We start from the raw sequence: 19,878 nt of genomic DNA, 5'->3' as shown, positions 1-19,878 counted from the left end.
GGAGGAGGAGGTGTGTGGCAGGAGGAGAAGGTGTGTGGCGTTAGGGAGGAGGTGTGGAGGTGTGTGGCAGGAGGAGGTGTGGGGAGGCAGGGAGGAGGTGTTTGGCGGGAGGTGTGTGTGGACGGAGGAGGTGGCGGGAGGAGGGAGGTGTGGCGGAAGGAGGTGTGTGGCAGGAGGCCAGGGGGGAGGAGGTGTGTGGACGGAGGAGGTGTGTGGACGGGAGGAGGTGTGTGGACGGGAGGAGGTGTGTGGCGGGAGGAGGTGTGGACGGAGGAGGAGGTGTGGGGGGAGGAGGAGGTGTGGGGTGGGAGGAGGAGGTGTGTGGACGGAGGAGGAGGAGGTGGTGGCTGGAGGAGGTGTGTGGACGGAGGATGGAGGAGGAGGTGTGGCTGGAGGAGGTGTGTGGAGGAGGAGGTGTGTGACGGAGGAGGTGTGACGGAGGAGTGTGTGACGGGAGGAGGTGTGTGGCGGGAGGAGGTGTGTGAATGGAGGAGGAGGTGTGTGAACGGAGGAGGTGTGTGTGAAGGTTCTAGTGAAGGTTGGGGGGTGGGATAGGTAGCCGCTGCCAACACTCCCTCCAGTTATATATAAAGCACTTCACTCCTTCCCCTCACCTTGTTATTGAGACGGTGACGGCACACATACACACACACACATACACACACACACACACACAAACACACACACACACACACACACACACGGGCATTAGACGGGGTGGTGAAGGAACACCCCAGGGCTGACGTTGCCCATCTACCACAGTCTAGCTCAACCTCCCTCATCGCCCACACGTCTTGTAAGATACTGAACGACCCCCACTACCTTCTTCCCTCCCTCCGTACCTCAACGTGCGCGTGCACACACATACACACACACACTGGGGAGGAGCTCGTCGACCCCAGGTATGTTTTGTAGTTGTGTGACAGGGACGGGGAAGCAGCCTATTGAGATGATCTCCGTTGACCACACCACTGTTGACCACACCCCTGTTGACCTCATCCCTGCTGACCACATCTATGCTGACCATATCCTTGCTGACCACATCCCCGCTGACCACACCCCTGCTGACCACATCCCTGCTGACCATACCCCTGTTGACCACATCCATGCTGACTACACCCGTCAAAAAGAACCCTTAAAACTGTAATTAAGAAAGAACTTATTGATGAGTTTGACGCAAGTAGACAAGTGCAAACAGGCACTAGTCGATCTATACTTTACCATGATGAGATGTATCAAGTGAAACATGTATATGGAGCAAGTAACAAGATCACTAGATTACAAGATGTTGTAACCGCGAGATTAAGGTTAGGATATAAGTACCTTTGGCAGTATGTTCCTTAAGCAGATGTAAACAAGACTAAATGAAAAGTGTGTGGCCAGACATATGGCCACACACTTGAACACTACGTCCTCGACTGTGTGAAGATAGAACCTTTTAGGGACAGGTCCAAGCACACTGTGTGTGAAATGGCACAACACTTCATCTCCAATGGCAATTTAGCCGACATATTAAGATTGCATCCACTTTTTTGCACTTAGTAACTATATCAGTTCGAATGTATAGAACCAAATACACAATGTGCTTGAATACTTCTCACGCAAATGTGAAAAACAAAGTGTGCGACCAGACATACTGCCTCACACGCCTGTACTCACTCATTTGTGAATAAGTTACCCTTTATGTATAGAACTAAACAAATAATGTAATTGAAATATTGTGTATCATTCAGTGCCATAATATCCTGACAACTGGGGTTAATTATTTTAATCGTTCATAGGAGCGATTTTGGTTTGTGCAGGACAATAAGACCCATGTCGTTGACGCGATGAGTATAATTCGGTCAAAACCTGTTAAAGAACAATTCACGTATAGCAAATGCTGGTATATCAGGACACACAGTTTGAATAGTGCGATCAATATACAGTATATAACCTATTAACCTCTTAAATATAACTCACATGTTACAACTGCTGATACATCAGGACACAGTTTGTATAACATGATCACACCAGTACATAAATACACTTATTAAAGTTATTTAGAGTTCTTAGAGGATTTAATAGTTCACAATCACACTCACGTTTTGGGGTCTAGGGCTTGACCAACGAGAACGAATATAATATCCTCCTGGTAGATGTTGGCTTTGCTGGAAATCACGGCATATCATTAGATTCACTTGTCGACCCCTTCCATCAGGCAGAGTCTCGTCGCTGGGCGTATTAACACTGAGTCCTTTGTCTTCACTTTAACACTTCGCATCAGGCCATCTGCGCTCGGTAGAGCCTCCAGTACTCTCCCTAGCATCCACTGACTCCACGGGAGGGGTTGTCCAGAGATGATCACGATATCCCCAGCGTGGAGATTACGGCGAGTTTTGAAGAACTTTTGTCGCTGACGGAGTGTTGGGAGATATTCCTTTACCCACCTCTTCCAAAATTGGTCCGCAATGAATTGGGCATGCTTCCATCTTCGTCGGTACGCTTGTGCCATGGACCGATCGCCTCCGGTGGACAGTGTCTTCGGGTTCATCCGTAGTATGTGAAGCGGCGTTAGTGCTTCTAGATTCTTTTGGGTCGTCAGACACTGGGGTGATGGGCCTTCCGTTGATGATCTCTTCTATGGCGCAGAACAAAGTGTTGAGGCACTCATCGTCTAGTGTCTGGGTGCTGTTACGACCGTGTCGTATTTTTCTATTATTTTTTATAACATGCTGCCATGTTGTTCCATATTATTCCTGTAATGATGTGTTATAGTTACTAATATATATTCTAGTCACCTTACCCTGTGCTGTTAAGGTTTAACTGTCATTATTTGTTCAAACCCATCTTATTTCTTCATTTAGTATTGTAACAAGCATTCCTTGTTTCTCTAACGACCATCTGCATCGTTAAACGACCCATGTTTCATAGGCGTGTCTCAGTGGCTGGAGCCGACCTTATATATAGTACCCCACCAGCAGACTGAGTTCAGTCCAGTCCTCCTGTCATTCAGTTCACGTTCTTTTGAGTGACACCCGTCACCTGTTACTTATACTTTATTTTATTACTGTGTTGTTCCTGTCGCCACCAATGTGGTATATCTATGTGAGTACCTATTTATGTCTCTTATGTGTCCATCAGTGCTTGCTTAGTTACATTTAAGTAATTCAGTGTTGTTTCACGATAGTTAATTTCAGTGTTAGTATTTTTTATGTTTATGCAGTGTTAACGTTATCCAGTGCTTAATTTTTATTCTATATATTTAAGCTGTTCTTTTGATGTTTAGATGTTTTAGTATCATTTGTGTCTTAAAAGTTTCGATAGTGAATCAATTTGTTGTGACAGCCTATGAGGCTCTTTATTGTGTTAATATTTAATTTAATTAAATTCTTAAAGGTTTACTTTATTTATTTTTATTCCCTTTTGATTTACTTCACTTTTTTTTTTTTGGTTACGCCTAGAACCTGGATATTAAAGTAAATTAAGAGACGGCGTAACAGTGCCCACCACTCCCTGGAGGACCTTCCTTACAGTGTGGATTTGTCGCTCCCACACTCCTCCCATGTGAGAGGCTGTCGGGGGAATGAACTGCCATTCTATCTGTTTCTGTAAGAGGGCATTCCCGACCTTGTCACTGTTGTTCCAGCCGCTCACCGCCTCTCGTAACTCTCGGCTAGCTTCAATCATGTTGGGTCCCCTGTCAGACCGTATACACTTGGGAGGTCCCCTACGGCAGGTGAATCTTGTCAGGGTATTGACGAACGAGTCGGTGTCTAGTGAGATAAGGACTCCTAAGTGTATGGCTCCAGTGGTCAGGCAGGTGAATAAGCATCCCCATCTCTTCGCCTGGGCTCGTCTTTGTTTCACCAAAAAAGGGCCTCCTGGGTGCACTCGATCTTCTGGCAGGTCGACTTGGCGTTGGTGGGTAGGCCTCCAGTTGCTTCTCTGACAAGTGACACACGTCCGTATTGGGGGGTAGAGTAATTTGCGGCACTTAGGTATCCAGAACGTCTCACGTATTATGGTAAGAGTGTGTTCTCGTCCTGAGTGTCCAGCTCTAGTCGAGTGTACCTCTCTCACGATGAGCCCCGTTATCCTGTTGTCCCTTGGCAACAGTATGGGATTCTCCTGGTCTGGGTGGAGAGCGGCATGTTTCAGTCGGCCACTTACTTTCATCAAACCGTCCGTGTCTAGATGAGGTTCCAGCCAACTTACGTCGCTACCTCTCACGGGTTGTCCCTGTTGTAACATTCCTAGTTCTCGAAGGAATCCTTTCCTTTGCATAAATCTTAAGACGGCTAATTTCGCCTCTTCCAATTCTATGACCCGGAGCCGGTTTTCTCGGTGATGTTTGTTCTTTCGCTTCCCAAGCCGCCTTTCTATAAACCTTCTAATCCACGCTACGCTCTTCAGAAGTCGATGCCACGATGAGTACCTGGCCCATAGCTTATCGAGGGTACCCTCCCCCTGGTCAGCGTTCATCGTCATCACCGTGGTTTCCTTCTTCACCTCTGGGTCTCCGTCTGTGAGCTCTGGAATCCTCAATGGACTCTTTGGCCAAATGTCTTCTTCCAACAAGAGGAAAGCAGGCCCCCGAATCCACCTGCCCTCCTCGTTGAGCTCTGCTCCATGTAATCCACGACTAGCGTCGTCGGCCGGGTTCAGTGCCGACGTCACGTGGCGCCATTGTTCTACATTGGAGTCCTCGTGTATCGTTGCCACTCGATTGGCCACGAAGGACTGGAAGCGTCTTTTGGTGTTTCGTATGTATTGAAGGACTGCCATACTGTCTGTCCAGAACACTGATCTGTCTATATGTAATTCAAGCTCTCGCCATAGGGCTAGCTTGGCCTTGCCACACACGAAGGCGATATGGTGGGTTCCATCTTCACACGTGGTCTTCAGATACGATACAGCTCCATACGCTTGTTGGGAGGCGTCGCAGAAGTGGTGTAGTTGCATGGCACCCACTAGATTTGCATCCTCGGGTCGGTAGCACCGTGGAACGTGAACCCATGATAGGTGAGGTAGTTCATCCAGCCATCTTTGCCAAGCCACCCTGTTCTGTTCAGCCATTCGTTCATCCCACCCAACACCTCGTCTACACTCATCTTGGAATATGTTTTTGGCTCTTATGACGCTCGGAGTGATGAGTCCCAGTGGGTCATATATGGAGCTAACCAAACTCAGAAGGCCTCGTTTCGTCTCCGGTTTCTTAGGGATCTGGACCCGGACCACTAGTTCGTCCGTTTCCATATCCCACAAGATTCCCAACGCTCGTTCCTTTAATCCCACGGCATTCTCTGTCTGAATCCGCCTTCCCCGGCGAATCTACTGAGAGAAGCAGATTGTCAACGTAGAAGTTACGATTCGCTTTCTTGATGTCGTCATGGAGACTTTCCCCGTAATCTTGGAATGTTCGTTGTAGCGCATACCCAACACATGAAGGACTCCACACACCTCCAAAGAGATGTACTGTCATTCGGTAAGTGGTGGGGGCCCCTGACAGCTGGTCGGCCGTCCACCATAAGAATCGAAAGACATCTCGATGTTCGGGTACTACTCGCACTTGGTGGAACATTGCCTCGATATCAGCCATGAGTGCCACCTTTCCTTGTCTGAATCTGATGAGGACTCCCATCAATTTGTTGTTAAGGTCTGGCCCTTGCATCACCTGGCTGTTCAATGACATCAACTCATATTCGGCTGCACAATCAAACACTATTCTCACCTTTTCTGGCTTGTTGGGATTCAACACAGGGTGGTGTGGGAGATAACAGGTCTTCCCGGGTGCAACACTGAGTTCTTGACGTGGGACTCGCTCAGCGGGTCCCTCGTCGATTTGACGTCTCATCTCTTCTTTATACTTCTGAGAGAGCTCTGGGTTCTTCAGGAGGCGTTTTCTCAATCCCCCCCATCGCATCTCGGCAAGTTTCTTATTGTCTGGGAGTCCCTGTTCTTCATGGCGAAACGGGATGGGAAGTTGGTAGTGTCCATCCACTTGAGTACCTTCATCAACATTAGTGGTTTCGGTGAGCGAGCTTGATGCTCGGAAGTACTTCCGCGCTCCCCCTGGTGAAATATTCCCGGCTCCGCGGTTAAGGTGAGCGTCGGAAGTCCTCTTGGAGTATATCGTGTTTCTTCGTCAATTTCGGTTTCAGGAAGGTCGTGTCTCTGGTAGTGATAACACCTTTCCGCAATTTTCTGTTGTTGTTGAGATTGTCGGACCGTAGTTTGACACGGGCCTTTTCCTGTAGGCGGCCCGTTTGGTGGCTCCGGCTGGGGCTCATGAAGCAGCCAGACCGGATTTGGGATTGGGGATGGAGGTTATCCTACCTGTAGGTATGAAAGGATACTGCAGGTTTGCAAGTGTAAGCGGACCCTCGGTCAGTGAACGCTTACCATCAACCCCCACTCTTGGACGTGGTCAGTTTCGGAGTGGCGCGCCCCCCGAACTGGGGTCCGCACTTCCTAAGCTATCTCTGTGATGACCAGGAGAAGGTGGTGAATGTGGTTTGCTTGGGCCTTTGAGAATGCTACTAACTCTGTTTGTAGGGTGGAGCAGTCATTAGAAAGTCTCCATAGGAGGGTCTGACCTTGGGTAGAAGGCCGCTTCAGATCTATGATGTTTTGGTCCACCGAGCCGTCTGTGAAGTATGATGCTGCATCAGCCGGTGTCTTAGTGGCTATGGGCTCCTGAGTTATTCTTTTGTTATCCTCTTCACCACTGATCGGCTCGTTAGCCGCTTGGGCGATCGGTCACATCACTGATTACTTTTCCTTTTCTTTTATCCTCTTCACCAAGAGATCGGCTTGCTAGCCGCCCGGGCGATCGGTCACGTCTCTGTTACGCACTGTTGACAAGTACTGGGCATGCACCGGCTCCTAAATGTACCTGAACCCGCTCCAGTGTTGGTCAAGTCTTGTCTTGAAAGTGCTCACACTGAGTGCCGTCACAACAGTTTCTGGTAGATTGTTCCAAGAGTTTACAACCCTCACTTCGAAAAAGTTTGCCCTCATTGTTTTCTGGACTTGCGGCTTCTTCAATCTTGAGCTGTGACCCCGTGTGGGGCGATCGTCCGTCTGCGCCAAGTAAGGACACTCGACTGAGTAGTGCCCCTTGAGATGCTTATACACCTCAATTAGGTCACCCCTTGCCCGTCTGTAGTATAAGCTAGGCAAGTTCAGGCGCTCCAATCTATCAGGGTAGCTGAGGTGCCGAAGTGCAGGCACCAGTCTGGTGGCCCTCCTTTGAACATTTTCAACCAACTGACAGTCCCTGGCATATCTCGGGGACCAGACGGGGTAACAGTACTCCAGATGGGGAAGCACTTCACTCTTGAAGATCGTTACGAGGGACGGACCGTCTAGATATCTGAACGAACTTCTTATAACACCCAATAATTTATTTGCCTAATTTACCTTCTTCTCGCAATGTCAACATACACACTTAGGTCCTTCTCACATTCAGTCTCAACTAGTGCAGTTTCTTCATCCCGTTGGGACATATGATACGCCTCCTTACCGTTGGTATGCCCCAGGTGCTTCCTCTTACACTTCGTGACATTGAATCTCAGCAGCCATTTCTTCGACTATTCCTGGAGCCCACAGAGGTCCTTCTGCAGCTCTTCACAGTCCGCTTGGTTCTTGATTTCCCGAAATAACTTGGCGTCATCGGCAAACATTTGTATGGATGATTGTATAACGTCAGGCATGTCATTTATGAAACAAACAAACAACAGCGGGCCCAATACACTGCCCTGTGGTACCCCACTTGTGACAGGTACAGTTGACGATTTCGTGCCATTAATCACAACACACTGCTTGCGGTCATGTAGAAAGTCTTCTATCCATGCTAGGATATTTCTCCGAATTCCGTACCCTTCCAGTTTGATTTTCAGTCGAAAGCCTTGGCAAAATCTAGGTAAATATTGTCGATATTACCACCCCGTTCCAGAATATGGGTCCAAATATCCAATACCTTGAGCAATTGTGTTAAGCAAGAGCGCCCCGGCATAAAACCGTGTTGGCAATCCTTTACAAGGTTGTTTCGTAGTAGATGTTCCATTGCTGCATCTCTGATAATACTCTCAAGTACTTTACATATTAAGCTGGTCAGGCTCACCGGTCTATAGTTGTTCGTGGAGTGACGATCGCCCTTCTTGAAGATAGGACTCACTTAAGCCTCCTTCTGGAGGTTGGCTTTGCTATCACTTAGTTCTGTGCTGCCCTAACTTTGTAGTAAAGCTTAGTATCAGCTACTACTCATGGTGACGTCCCACGATCGCTGATATGACACAATTGGAGATGTCACACTGAAGTTTGCCATACGCACGAGTGACATCACACAGTGCCATATGCACTAGTGACGTCACACAAACGGTGCCATACGCACGAGTGATGTCACGCAGTGCCATACACACGAATGACGTCACACAGCTGTTACCAGCTCCATTTCACTTAGTAAGCTGTTATGAGTTGTAAACAGTTTCTTCAATCTACATGTGGCCGGCACGTGGCAATAACAATTATTATGACCCGTTGTAAACTCTACTCTGTAATCCTTTTGCGCTACCGCTCACAGGATGAGTATGGTGTGCACAATAAAGTAGCCGCTGTAAGCGGCAAAATCAAAATCAATCCTTGCTCTTGTTGGTCATGTTCCTGTTTATTAAGAGTGATGACCGTCAGCACCGATTTTGTTCAGTTCACTCCAGAAGCAGAACCCACACACACACACACACACACACACACACACACACACACAAACAAACACACACTACTTCCCTGACTATCGTAGGGTCAGTACCTATTCAGGCGCTGCTCCTGCTGAGCAGCTCTCCCCCTTGGCCAATGTTCGACCCATTCCCCAAGTCCCTCTACCCGACCCATCCTCACCACCGGGATATCAACATAATGAAAAATGACAATTTCGTTTCGGAAAGAAGTGGGACCGGTGTTGAACAGTGATGAAGTGTTTAAGCCAGTGAATTCAGCACTAGACAGTACCAGTGAGAGCCGTGACCCACCAGTGAGATAAGCACCCTTGGGAACTGACCGCCATCTTCTTACAAGGAGGTGATAATCAGTCCACCCTGTGAACAATAGTGGGCCGGCTTCACACCTGACTTCGAAATAACACAACATCACCCAGTAGGGTGGGGTACTGTGACACCACCCCGCACCATCCAGTGTCCCTATGACCACGTGAGGTCCTTCATATCAACACCCGAGGACGAGTTACTACACCACGTGAACACCTCACCACCTGGAGTCTCCATGACCAGTCCAGGCCCGGACCATCAACTGTAAACTATAATAATTTGTATGTTCAATTCATGTTCCTTCTTCTTTCAGAAATGAAAGTTTTTGTTAAACGACCCACCCACCCACCCACCCCATGTCTTTGTATGTAATAAGTCATTTTTGTCCATTGTATATTTTCAGCCTTCGGGCTGCAGAACTTTTTCAATAAACCGTTAATTATTATTATTTTTATTATTTTTATTACACACACACACACACACACACACACACACACACACACACACACACACACACACACACAGCACCCCGAAAAGCCCTCAGATATCTGTGATCTATCGAACTAACAAAAAAATGATTTTAAGTTGCTGGTAACTGGGTGTCAGGAGTGCCAAGAATCCTGGTGTTGAGTGTCAGGAGTGCCAAGGATCCTGGTGTTGAGTGTCAGGAGTGCCAAGGATCCTGGTGTTGAGTGCCAGGAGTGCCAGGATCCCTTGATGTCAGGAGAGGATCCTGGTGTTGAGTGCCAGGAGTGCCAAGGAATCCTGGTGTTGAGGTCAGGAGTGCCAATGACCCTGGTGTTGAGTGTCAGAGTGCCAAGGATCCTGGTGTTGAGTGTCAGGAGTGCCAAGGATCCTGGTGTTGAGTGTCAGGAGTGCCAAGGATCCTGGTGTTGAGTGTCAGGAGCGCCAGGATCTTGGTGTTGTGTCAGGAGTGCCAAGGATCCTGGTGTTGAGTTTCAGGAGTGCCAAGGATCCTGGTGTTGTGTCAGGAGTGCCAAGGATCCTGGTATTGGAGTGTCAGGAGTGCCAAGAATCCTGGTGTTGAGTGTCAGGAGTGCCAGAGTCCTGGTGTTGAGTGTCGGAGTACTAATGATCCTGATGTTGAGGTCAGGACTGCCAATGATCCTGGTGTTGAGTGTCAGGAGTGCCAAGGATCCTGGTGTTGAGTGTCAGGAGCGCCAGGATCTTGGTGTTGTGTCAGGAGTGCCAAGGATCCTGGTGTTGAGTTTCAGGAGTGCCAAGGAGGAGTGCCAAGGATCCTGGTATTGAGTGTCAAGTGCCAGAATCCTGGTGTTGAGTGTCTGGTGTGCCAGGAGTGGTGTTGAGTGTCAGGAGTGCCAATGATCCTGGTGTTGAGTGTCAGGAGTGCAAGGATCCTGGTGTTGAGTGTCAGGAGTGGATCCTGGTGTTGTGTCAGGAGTGCCAAGGAATCCTGGTGTTGAGTGTCAGGAGTGCCAATGACCCTGGTGTTGAGTGTCAGGAGTGCCAATGATCCTGGTGTTGAGTGTTAGGAGTGCCAAGGATCCTGGTGTTGAGTGTCAGGAGTGCCAATGATCCTGGTGTTGAGTGTTAGGAGTGCCAATGATCCTGGTGTTGAGTGTCAGGAGTGCCAATGATCCTGGTGTTGAGTGTCAGGACTGAAGGTTCCAAGTGTTCCCTGAAGAAAGCAGTGATGGGTAGGGAAACACCGGGTAACACTGAAGTCCATTTATTAAGGGATAGGAGAAATACAAGTGGAGACTTGCGTGTGCCATGCACGGCCCACAGAGTCAGACTGAGACTGCCTTGCCATATGGCAGCCTCGGGGCAATGTTGCCACATAACACGTGCAGTGTTGCCACGTAATTATATACATAGATGCTACTCGGCACAGTAGCTTATATACAAGGTTGCTGCTCGGCACAGTAGCTTAGATACATAACCTACATCTCCCTCTCCCCCTCACGCTCATAGTCTTTGTCTTGAGCGGACTTCTTAGTCCTAAGTCGCTCCGAGCGTCGAGGTGCACTGTGGGGCGGATCCTCGTGAGGTGTAGGGGACTCGTCCTCGGTCAGGGGGCCAGCAGCAGGGGGTGGGGCTGGCTGGAGGAAGCGGCGGTTCCTCCACCAGACACGGCCGCTCGGCATCCTGACCTTGTAGTCCCGCGACCGGCCGACGCCCATCACTATGCCCACTTTGTCCCAACGTGTCGTCGTCGGGTCCTGGACGCGGACAAGGGCACCAATCTCCAGTGACTGAAGAGGGCGGGCACGGTCGTCATACCGAGCCTTGGAGTCCTGGGCACGTGAAGCGGCACGACGGTCTCAGCTCTCGGCTCTGGTCTGCCACTCCTTCGCAAAGGCCTTGGCGTGTGCAGGAACGCAAGAGCGGAGAGGGTGACCATACAGGATCTGGGCAGGGGAGCGTCCTGTGTGGGTGGGAGTATTACGTAACTCCAGGAGTCCTTTGTCAAACGCCTCACAGTCTATGTTGCCTGAAGGGGCCACCTTGAGGATGAGATGCTTGACTGTCTTGACCGCAGCCTCAGCATGGCCGTTCGACTGTGGGTAGTGGGGTGTTGACACGATGTGGCGGACTCCCCAACGCTCCAGGAATCCTGTGAAGTCCCGGCTGGTGAACTGTGACCCACCGTCCGTCTGCAGACGTACGGGGACGCCCAGGTCACGAAAGAGGTGCCGGAAGTGGCGAATGGTGGCCGCGGACGTCGTGTCCGAGCCACAGATTACCACCATAGGCCAGCCAGAGAGTCGGTCGGCGACAACTAGGAAATGTTTCCCAGCTGTGCTGAAGAAATCAGCCGACACGGACTCGAATGGCCTGGTGGGTTCGTCGTCACACAAGAGGGGCTGCTGCTGTTGACTGGGCTGCATGATCTGGCACGGCTCACAGGCACAGACCGTATTGACGATATCCACGTCAATGCCGGGCCAGTACACAGCCTGCCTTGCGCGGCGCTTGGTGGCCTCTGCTCCACGATGACTGTCGTGTAAGCAGGCCAGAACGTGACGACGGAGAGCTGCAGGGACGACCACACGGGCACCGTTCAGGACGAGGTCCCCATCTGCGTAGAGGTCCTCACGTATCTTCCAATACGGGCGTAGGGCGTTATGGAGGGCAAAACGGTCGCGAGGGAACCCATTCCTCATACTCTCCAAGAGCTGAGTGTAGGAGGGGTCGTCGCGTGCCGCGGTCCGTAGTTCCTCAAGGGCCAGATTGCTGTCGGGTGGCGACACTGATGCCTGGGTGCTGGCGAGGGACTGTACGGCCTGCAAGGTGACGATGTTGCTGACGGAGAAACCGGCCTCGGTGCTGAGTATCTCGTCTTCAGGTGTAGGGCGGCTGACTGGGGAGCGGGAGAGGGCATCCGGGATGCACAACTCCTTACCTGCGCGCCAAGCCGCGGTGAAGACGAAGGGCAAAATCTTCTCCTTCAGGCGCTGGAGGCGGGGATTCTCGATGGCGTCCAGCGAATTGTGATTAAGAATGGGGACCAAGGGCCTGTGGTCTGTGATGAGGTCGAAGTGCTGTAGACCAATCAAGTAAAATTTGCACTTCGATAAGGCCCATACCACTGCCAGCAGCTCCAGCTCGATGGTAGCGTAGCGAGACTCAGCATCGGAGAGGAAGCGAGAGCCACACTGTACGAGCCGGTACTTTCCTCCACCGTGATCCTGGAGAAGGGCGTAACCAACCCCATACAGGCGCGAGGCGTCTGTCTGGAGGACGGTGGGGAGCGCTGGGTCGAAAGGAGCGAGGATAGGTGGACTTGACAGGGCCTCCTTCACCTTATGAGAGGCGAGGTCGTGGTCAGGGGTCCACGTGAAAGTCCTCTTGGGGCTCATGAGGGGGCGGAGAGGCCCGGCAGCGGCGGAGACGTCAGGAGAACATTCTGCCAGCTGGTTCACCAGGCCCATGAAAGACCTGAGATCCGTAAGGTTGGCAGGTTTTGCAAAGTCCGCTATGGCGCGAACTTTCTCCGGGTCCGCAGCAATGCCATCCCTTGAGAGTCGGTAGCCGCAGAAAGACACTGCAGGTGCGGCCAAGACGAACTTCTCGGCATTCAGAGTGATGCCGTGTGTCCTACACCTGGTCAGTACCTCGTCGATGCGGCGAAGATGCGTCAGGTAGTCCTCATCGTAGAGGAGGACGTCATCCACTACCTTCACGCAGTTGGTCACACCTTGAAGTGCCATATCACCACGGAGACAGAAGGCGTCCCCCGTAGCAGCGAATCCCATAGGGCCACGGCAGTAGCGGAAGCGTCCGTAAGGCGTGATGAAAGTGGTCAGTGGCTGATCCTCCTTCTTCAGTGGGATCTGCCAGTAACCACAGAGGGCGTCCATCGTCGAGAAGTGCCGTACCTTCGGGTCCACACTCTGTATAGCTGCAAAAGGTGTGGGTGAAGGGTGGGCGGGACGGGACACCTGGCTGTTAAGCTTAGACAAGTCGGTAGTAATCCGCACTCCACCGTTAGTCTTAGCCACAGCGACTAGAGGGTGGCACCAAGGGAACGGATCGTCACCAACGGGTACGATAACACCCTGGGCCACCATGGAATCCAGTTCCTTCTTGACTGAATCCCTGAAGGCGAGAGGGATCAACCGGGGAGTGTGTATGGCAAACGGCTGTGCATCTTCCCGCAGGTGTATCCTCATAGGCGGACCCGCCATAGCCTTCAGTGGCGCGGTCCGTAGGGCCTCCTACGGCACCAGCACATCCGAGTACTCCTTCAGGAATTAGGCCCTTGCGGCTGAAGGAGACGTCTCGCTGTGAAGAGGAAGCAGCCGTGACTTGGGTGGAGGCGGGGCGGGAGTGGACGCGGGTTCTGGGCAGTTCTGTGCGGCAGCGCCAGGCGCGTCGCTCGTTGATTCCCGCACCCTGCTGGCGGTGTACCAAGCAGCTGGGATCTGCTCAGGAAAGTCTCTGGGCACCACGCCTAACTCCTTGCAGTGCTCCCACAACAACAAGGGGGTAGCAAGAGTAGGCTGCACGTCGATCCATCCGTGACACGACCTGTCGCCGTAAGTGATCTCAGCTTGAAAGGAGCCCACAGCATCCGGCATCTGGGAACCGTCCGCATTGTAGTACTGCAGCTGCGGCGGTGGTCCCAGGCCGCGTTTGGTGAGGCCCAGTTTCTGGAGGTGCTTCAGGCCTATCACCGTAGTATCAGCGCCGGTGTCCGGTATCACCTCGATGTGACCCGACACATCACCGTGTGTGACGGCGACGCGGATGGTAGGGGAAGGGGTAGCCCTGGGGCGTGTGGTCGATTCCACCCTCCTGATGTGACTCCGCTGCTGCTTGGGACTGCGTGGGCCATCTGGAGGGGGCTGCGTGCGATCCACCCCGAGGGAAGTGTGCTGCTTTCCTCCTCGTCTCGGGCTTTTGGGCTTGGGTTGGCGGCAGCACTTATCGTAGTGTCCATAGCGACCGCAGGCCTGACACTTGAGGCCTCGTGCAGGGCACCTGTCTGTGTTAGACCAGTGGCCCTTACGGTCACATCCATGACACAGTGCGTCGGCGGCCGGGCATGTCTTGGGGCCATGCTGCTTTCCACAGCTGCCACAGGAAGCACTAGGCGGAGGCGTGGAAGAACGTGCGGCAGCCTTCACGTTGTTGGTCGCCTTCTTACCCTTCTTGTACTGAGAGATTGCTCTCACAGCAGGTGGGGACCGTAAGGCAGAGGTAGCGGACTTGGTGGCTTCGTATGACCGACATTCAGTCACTACCACCTGGAGTGTGGAGGAAGCGTCCAGGGGGATGAGTCGCTGCACCAACTCTTCTTGCCTGACACCTGTCAAGATCCCGTGCTTGATCCAGGCTTCCTCACATTCCCGGCTGTGCGCCTTGCAGACGTCGATCTCCTCTGACAAACTCTTCAAACGTACAAAAAAGTCGTCAAAGGATTCATTCTCCGCCTGCTTGCAGCTAGTGAAGGCGCGGCGATGCAAAGCCTCGTTATTCCGACCCTTAACGTGCTCCTGCAAAAGGTCGAGCACATCCGTCACTGAAGAGGTAGAATCGGGAGGCACTTGCAACGTGTGCTCCAAAACTCTCTGGGTCTCCAGCGACAAACACATCCGCAGTTGGATGAGCTGTTTGTTTGGAGGCATGCTGTCAAGGTGGAGTAATCTGTCCAACGCCGCCTCCACTCACAAAAAAGCTGAAACGTGACGTCTGGTGAGAGGGCGGGTGGGAGTTGAACAAATACCTTGGGAGCTGTTGAAGTAGCAAGAGTACCTGGAGGACGCTGGTGTGGTGGAGGAGGGAGGGTACTGGCGCCTTGGTGCGCGAGTGAGGGAGGGTGGGTTAGCGCCAGGGTCGCCAATATTGCATCAAAGCGCGTCTTTTCCTCCTGTCTTCGTGTCTCCTCCCTCTGAAGTTCCATCTCTCTGCGTCGCTCGTCTCTGTCGTCCACCCACCTCAGAATTGTTGCAATGTCCGTCGCTGTAGGTGAAGGATGAGGGGCGGTGGGTGCAGAAGGTCCATCTGTGCCCGGTAGCGGAGAAGGTGGTGGGGAGTCGTGTCTCCCATCTTGACGTTGTCCCTTCTTACCGCCCATCTTACTATGCTTGAACTGCGCTATTTAGTATATAAAGTGGCGCCTCATAAGCTCGAACCACATATATGACATAAACAGCGCAGAAATAACGCATAGAGTCCACTGTTCTGTCCGTGAGTGCGTGCGTACGTGCGTGTGTGTGTGTGTGTGTGTGTGTCTCAGAGAGCCGAGCCTGGTGGTGGCCCGCTGAGGCAAGAATGTCAGTGTTTCCCCGGATGTCACACAAGAAGGGTGTACGCCTGCGTGCTCCGTGGGTACCACAAAAAAGAGGCCAATGCTCAACTCTCAGCTCTAGACACACTGATACACTGACACTAACACTGCCACTGTCACTAAAACGCACTGTGACGGAGCAACGCTGCACGTCGCAGCGAAACAGAACGCAAGACAACACAGCACACACTAAGAGTCACGTGCACATCGCCGGCAGTCGCACATCGCCTGCTAACTGTCCATTGTTCACACACTTGTAAGTCCACAGATCCTACTCACTGCGCCATGAAGGTTCCAAGTGTTCCCTGAAGAAAGCAGTGATGGGTAGGGAAACACCGGGTAAAACTGAAGTCCATTTATTAAGGGATAGGAGAAATACAAGTGGTGACTTGCGTGTGCCATGCACGGCCCACAGAGTCAGACTGAGACTGCCTTGCCATATGGCAGCCTCGGGGCAATGTTGCCACATAACACGTGCAGTGTTGCCACGTAATTATATACATAGATGCTACTCGGCACAGTAGCTTGTATACAAAGTTACTACTCGGCACAGTAGCTTAGATACATAACCTACAAGGAGTGCCAAGGATCCTGATGTTGAGTGTCAGGAGTGCCAAGGATCCTGGTGTTGAGTGTCAGGAGTGCCAATGATCCTGGTGTTGAGTGTCAGGAGTGCCAATGATCCTGGTGAGTGGCGGCCCTCATCAACAACTCTGGTACTCCATTTCTGTAATAAAATAAGTCTTCTGTCTCAGTAGTGAATGCTGGCAGTGCTGCTGACAGTGGTGCTGACAATGCTGTCGACAGTGGTGCTAACAGTTCTGCTGAGTGCTTATTGATAATGTTGCTGACAGTGCCACTGACAGTACTATTAACAGTGTTGCTGACAATACCTCTGACACTGCCGATGAGTGCTGCTGGCAGTGCTTCTGACATTGACGCTGATAGTGGCGCAGACAGTGTCACATTTACACCACGAGGGCCAGCATAGACGTCACTCTCTGGGAGGTGGAGAAGGGTGCCAGACCCTGTGGTGCCTGTCAGTCTACTCTTAGTGGTCAGTGACCACATCATTACAGAGGTCAGTAACCACATCATTACAGAGGTCAGTAACCACATCATTACAATGGCCAGTGACCACATCATTGCAATGGTCAGTGACCAAAACATTTCACGGGTCAATGACCACACCATTGCAGTGGTCAGTGACCAAAACATTTCACTGGTCAGTGACCACACCATTACAGTGGTCAGTAACCAAAACATTTCACTGGTCAGTGACCACACCATTACAGTGGTCAGTGACCAAAACATTTCACGGGTGTGTGACCACATCATTGCAGTGGTCAGTGACCAAAACATTTCACTGGTCAGTGACCACATCATTGCAGTGGTCAGTGACCAAAACATTTCACTGGTCAGTGACCACACCATTACAGTAGTCAGTGACCAAAACATTTCACGGGTCAGTGACCACACCATTACAGTAGTCAGTGACCACATCATTACAGTGGACAGTGACCACATCATTGCAGTGGTGACTCTGGTGAGTGACCAAAACATTTCACTGATCAGTGACCACATCATTACATTGGTCAGTGACCACATCATTGCAGTGGTCAGTGACCAAAACATTTTACTGGTCAGTGACCACATCATTACAATGGTCAGTGACCACACCATTACAGTGGTCAGTGACCAAAACATTTCAAGGGTCAGTGACCACATCATTACAGTGGTCAGTGACCACATCGTTACAGTGGTCAGTGACCAAAACATTTCATGGGTCAGTGACCACACCATTACAGTGGTCAGTGACCACATCGTTACAGTGGTCAGTGACCAAAACATTTCATGGGTCAGTGACCACATCATTACAGTGGTCAGTGACCACATAGTTTTTTGGCTCTCTAGGGGTGGCACACTTGTGACGAGGCATCAGTGTGGTGGTCATAGTGTGGTGGTCACAGTTTGGTGGTCACAGTGTGGTAGCAACATCTGACCAAACATAAGACCTGAGGCACTCAATATTATGTTTAATGCCAAGATCGTGTGGCACTTTAGTAATGACAAGTGAACGCTGGCCCTTCGAGCCCGGTTCGCCGTCCGGCTGACAGCGTACAGCGAATGAGGGTGCTCCAAGTCCGTAGACTTGCATCGTTTTCCAGCATAATGAGGGTGCGCCAAGTCCGTAGACTTGCATCGTTTTCCAGCATAAATAAAATGGTTAATTAATGTGTTGCTAAAGAATCCATCGACATGTGACCAGGTTTGTTGCACTACGAATTTTTTGCGATTTTTTCACCAAGTTTGATGAAAAACGATTGTGCCGTTTCAGCTGCCCAGAATAGACAGACCCACAGACAGACAGCTATTCCTATAGTATATTAGATTATTGTCACAACGCCAGGAAATGTGTAGAAATTAATATATTGTGCTCTCTCTCTCTCTCTCTCTCTCTCTCTCTCTCTCTCTCTCTCTCTCTCTCTCTCTCTCTCTTTTACGGTAGCAGTAATGGGAGGTACGGGTCATGGTAGCGGTAACGGGAGATACAGTCATAGTAGCAGTGACGGGAGATACAGTCATGGTAACAGTGACGGGAGGTACGGGTCATGATAGCAGTAACGGGAGATATGGTCATGATAGCACTGGTCACTAACGTTACTCTCTCTTACAGGTGTGTTCATGGCGGGGCAGCAGTGACCGTGGTCCCAGGATGGTGGGCAGTGTGGTGGCCGCCGCCATCCTGGCCCTCGTGGGGCTGGCCTGTGCCCATCCTGACAGTGACACCCTGGATGCTGTCGACGTGGGCATCAGCAAACGAGACCTTGAGTTTAACCAGTACGTGCCGGGGTACAGGCTACGGGGGGAGCCCAGCTGTGAGGAGCTAAGGGAAATGTGGAGACTGAGCAAGAGGGAAGCCCGACGAGCCACGTCCACCAACCAGCTCCCCAGGACACGATCCTACAACTACGGCAGATTTAGGACTTTTGCTCCTGACCCTATCGCTCGCCCCTCCGCGCCCATCTATGGCAGCGCGAGGCACTATCAGATGGGGTCGCCACACAAGGGTTCCTTTGAGGTACTGCGGGCCATGCTGGGGCCCGGAGACCGCCGGGGCAAGTATGATACTGTGCATCGGAAACTGAAAGCAGCGCGGGGGCCAGGCCGCTCCTCCTCCGGCAAATACGACGAACTGCGGAGGATTATGGCAGTAGAGCGTCAAGAGCCGCTCCCCGTCGCCCTATCTCTCCGGGCAGCTCGGGAGACCCTCCAACCCGCCCCCAAGTCTCGCAGGGAACCCGCCGTTATGTCTCCCAGGACGATGCGAGGCTCTACGCAATTCAGCCAACAGGGTTTCGTGGGTCCCCTACTGCCTGCAGACTCCAGAGTGTCCACCTTCACCCAGTGGCAGCCCCCAGCGCCTGACCCGGGCATGGTGAGTACCCGGCCCTCCTCAACTGTACCTTCATACTCAGGGTACCATGATCATATCAGGGGTGCCATGTTCATACCCAGGGTGTCATGCTTATACCAGGAGTGCCATGATCATACCAGGGGTGCCATGTTCATACCAGGGGTGCCATGTTCATACCTAGGGTGCCATGTTCATACCAGGGGTGCCATGTTCATACCAGGGGTGCCATGTTCATACCTAGGGTGCCATGTTCATACCCAGGGACGGGTAGGTTAGCAAACACAGGTAGAGTGCCAAGTATAGGTAGAATGACAGGTGTCGGTAGAGATACACAGAGACACACACACAGAGACACACAGAGACACAGAAGGACACAGAGACACAGAGAAACACAGAAACACAGAGACACAGAGACACAGAGAGCCACAGAGACACAGAGAAACAGAGACACACAGAGACACAGAAAAACACAGAGACACACAGAGTCACACAGAGACACACAGAGACACATAAAGACACAGATACACAGAGACACAGAGACACATAGAGACACAGAGACACAGAAACACACATACACAGAGACAGAGACACAGAGACAGAGACACACAGAGACACACAGAGACACACAGAGACAAACTGAAACACAGAGACACACA

General features: G+C 51.5%; 1 protein-coding gene across 1 annotated transcript; it reads left to right on the top strand.

Annotated features, from left to right (window-relative positions):
* Positions 1–745: 745 nt before the first annotated feature.
* Positions 746–19,284, top strand: LOC121874368 (the record flags this gene model as incomplete). Its single annotated transcript, XM_042378503.1, has 2 exons — positions 746–902; positions 18,482–19,284. A coding segment is annotated over exon 2 (764 nt), but the record flags the coding sequence as incomplete, so codon positions are not given.
* Positions 19,285–19,878: the final 594 nt, after the last annotated feature.

Source organism: Homarus americanus, unplaced genomic scaffold, assembly GCF_018991925.1.
Source record: "Homarus americanus isolate GMGI-L3 unplaced genomic scaffold, GMGI_Hamer_2.0 scaffold8346, whole genome shotgun sequence".
In the NCBI taxonomy this organism is placed as follows: domain Eukaryota; kingdom Metazoa; phylum Arthropoda; class Malacostraca; order Decapoda; family Nephropidae; genus Homarus; species Homarus americanus.
The sequence above is the reverse complement of the archived record's forward strand: the minus strand, read 5'-3'. Positions and strand labels throughout refer to the sequence as shown.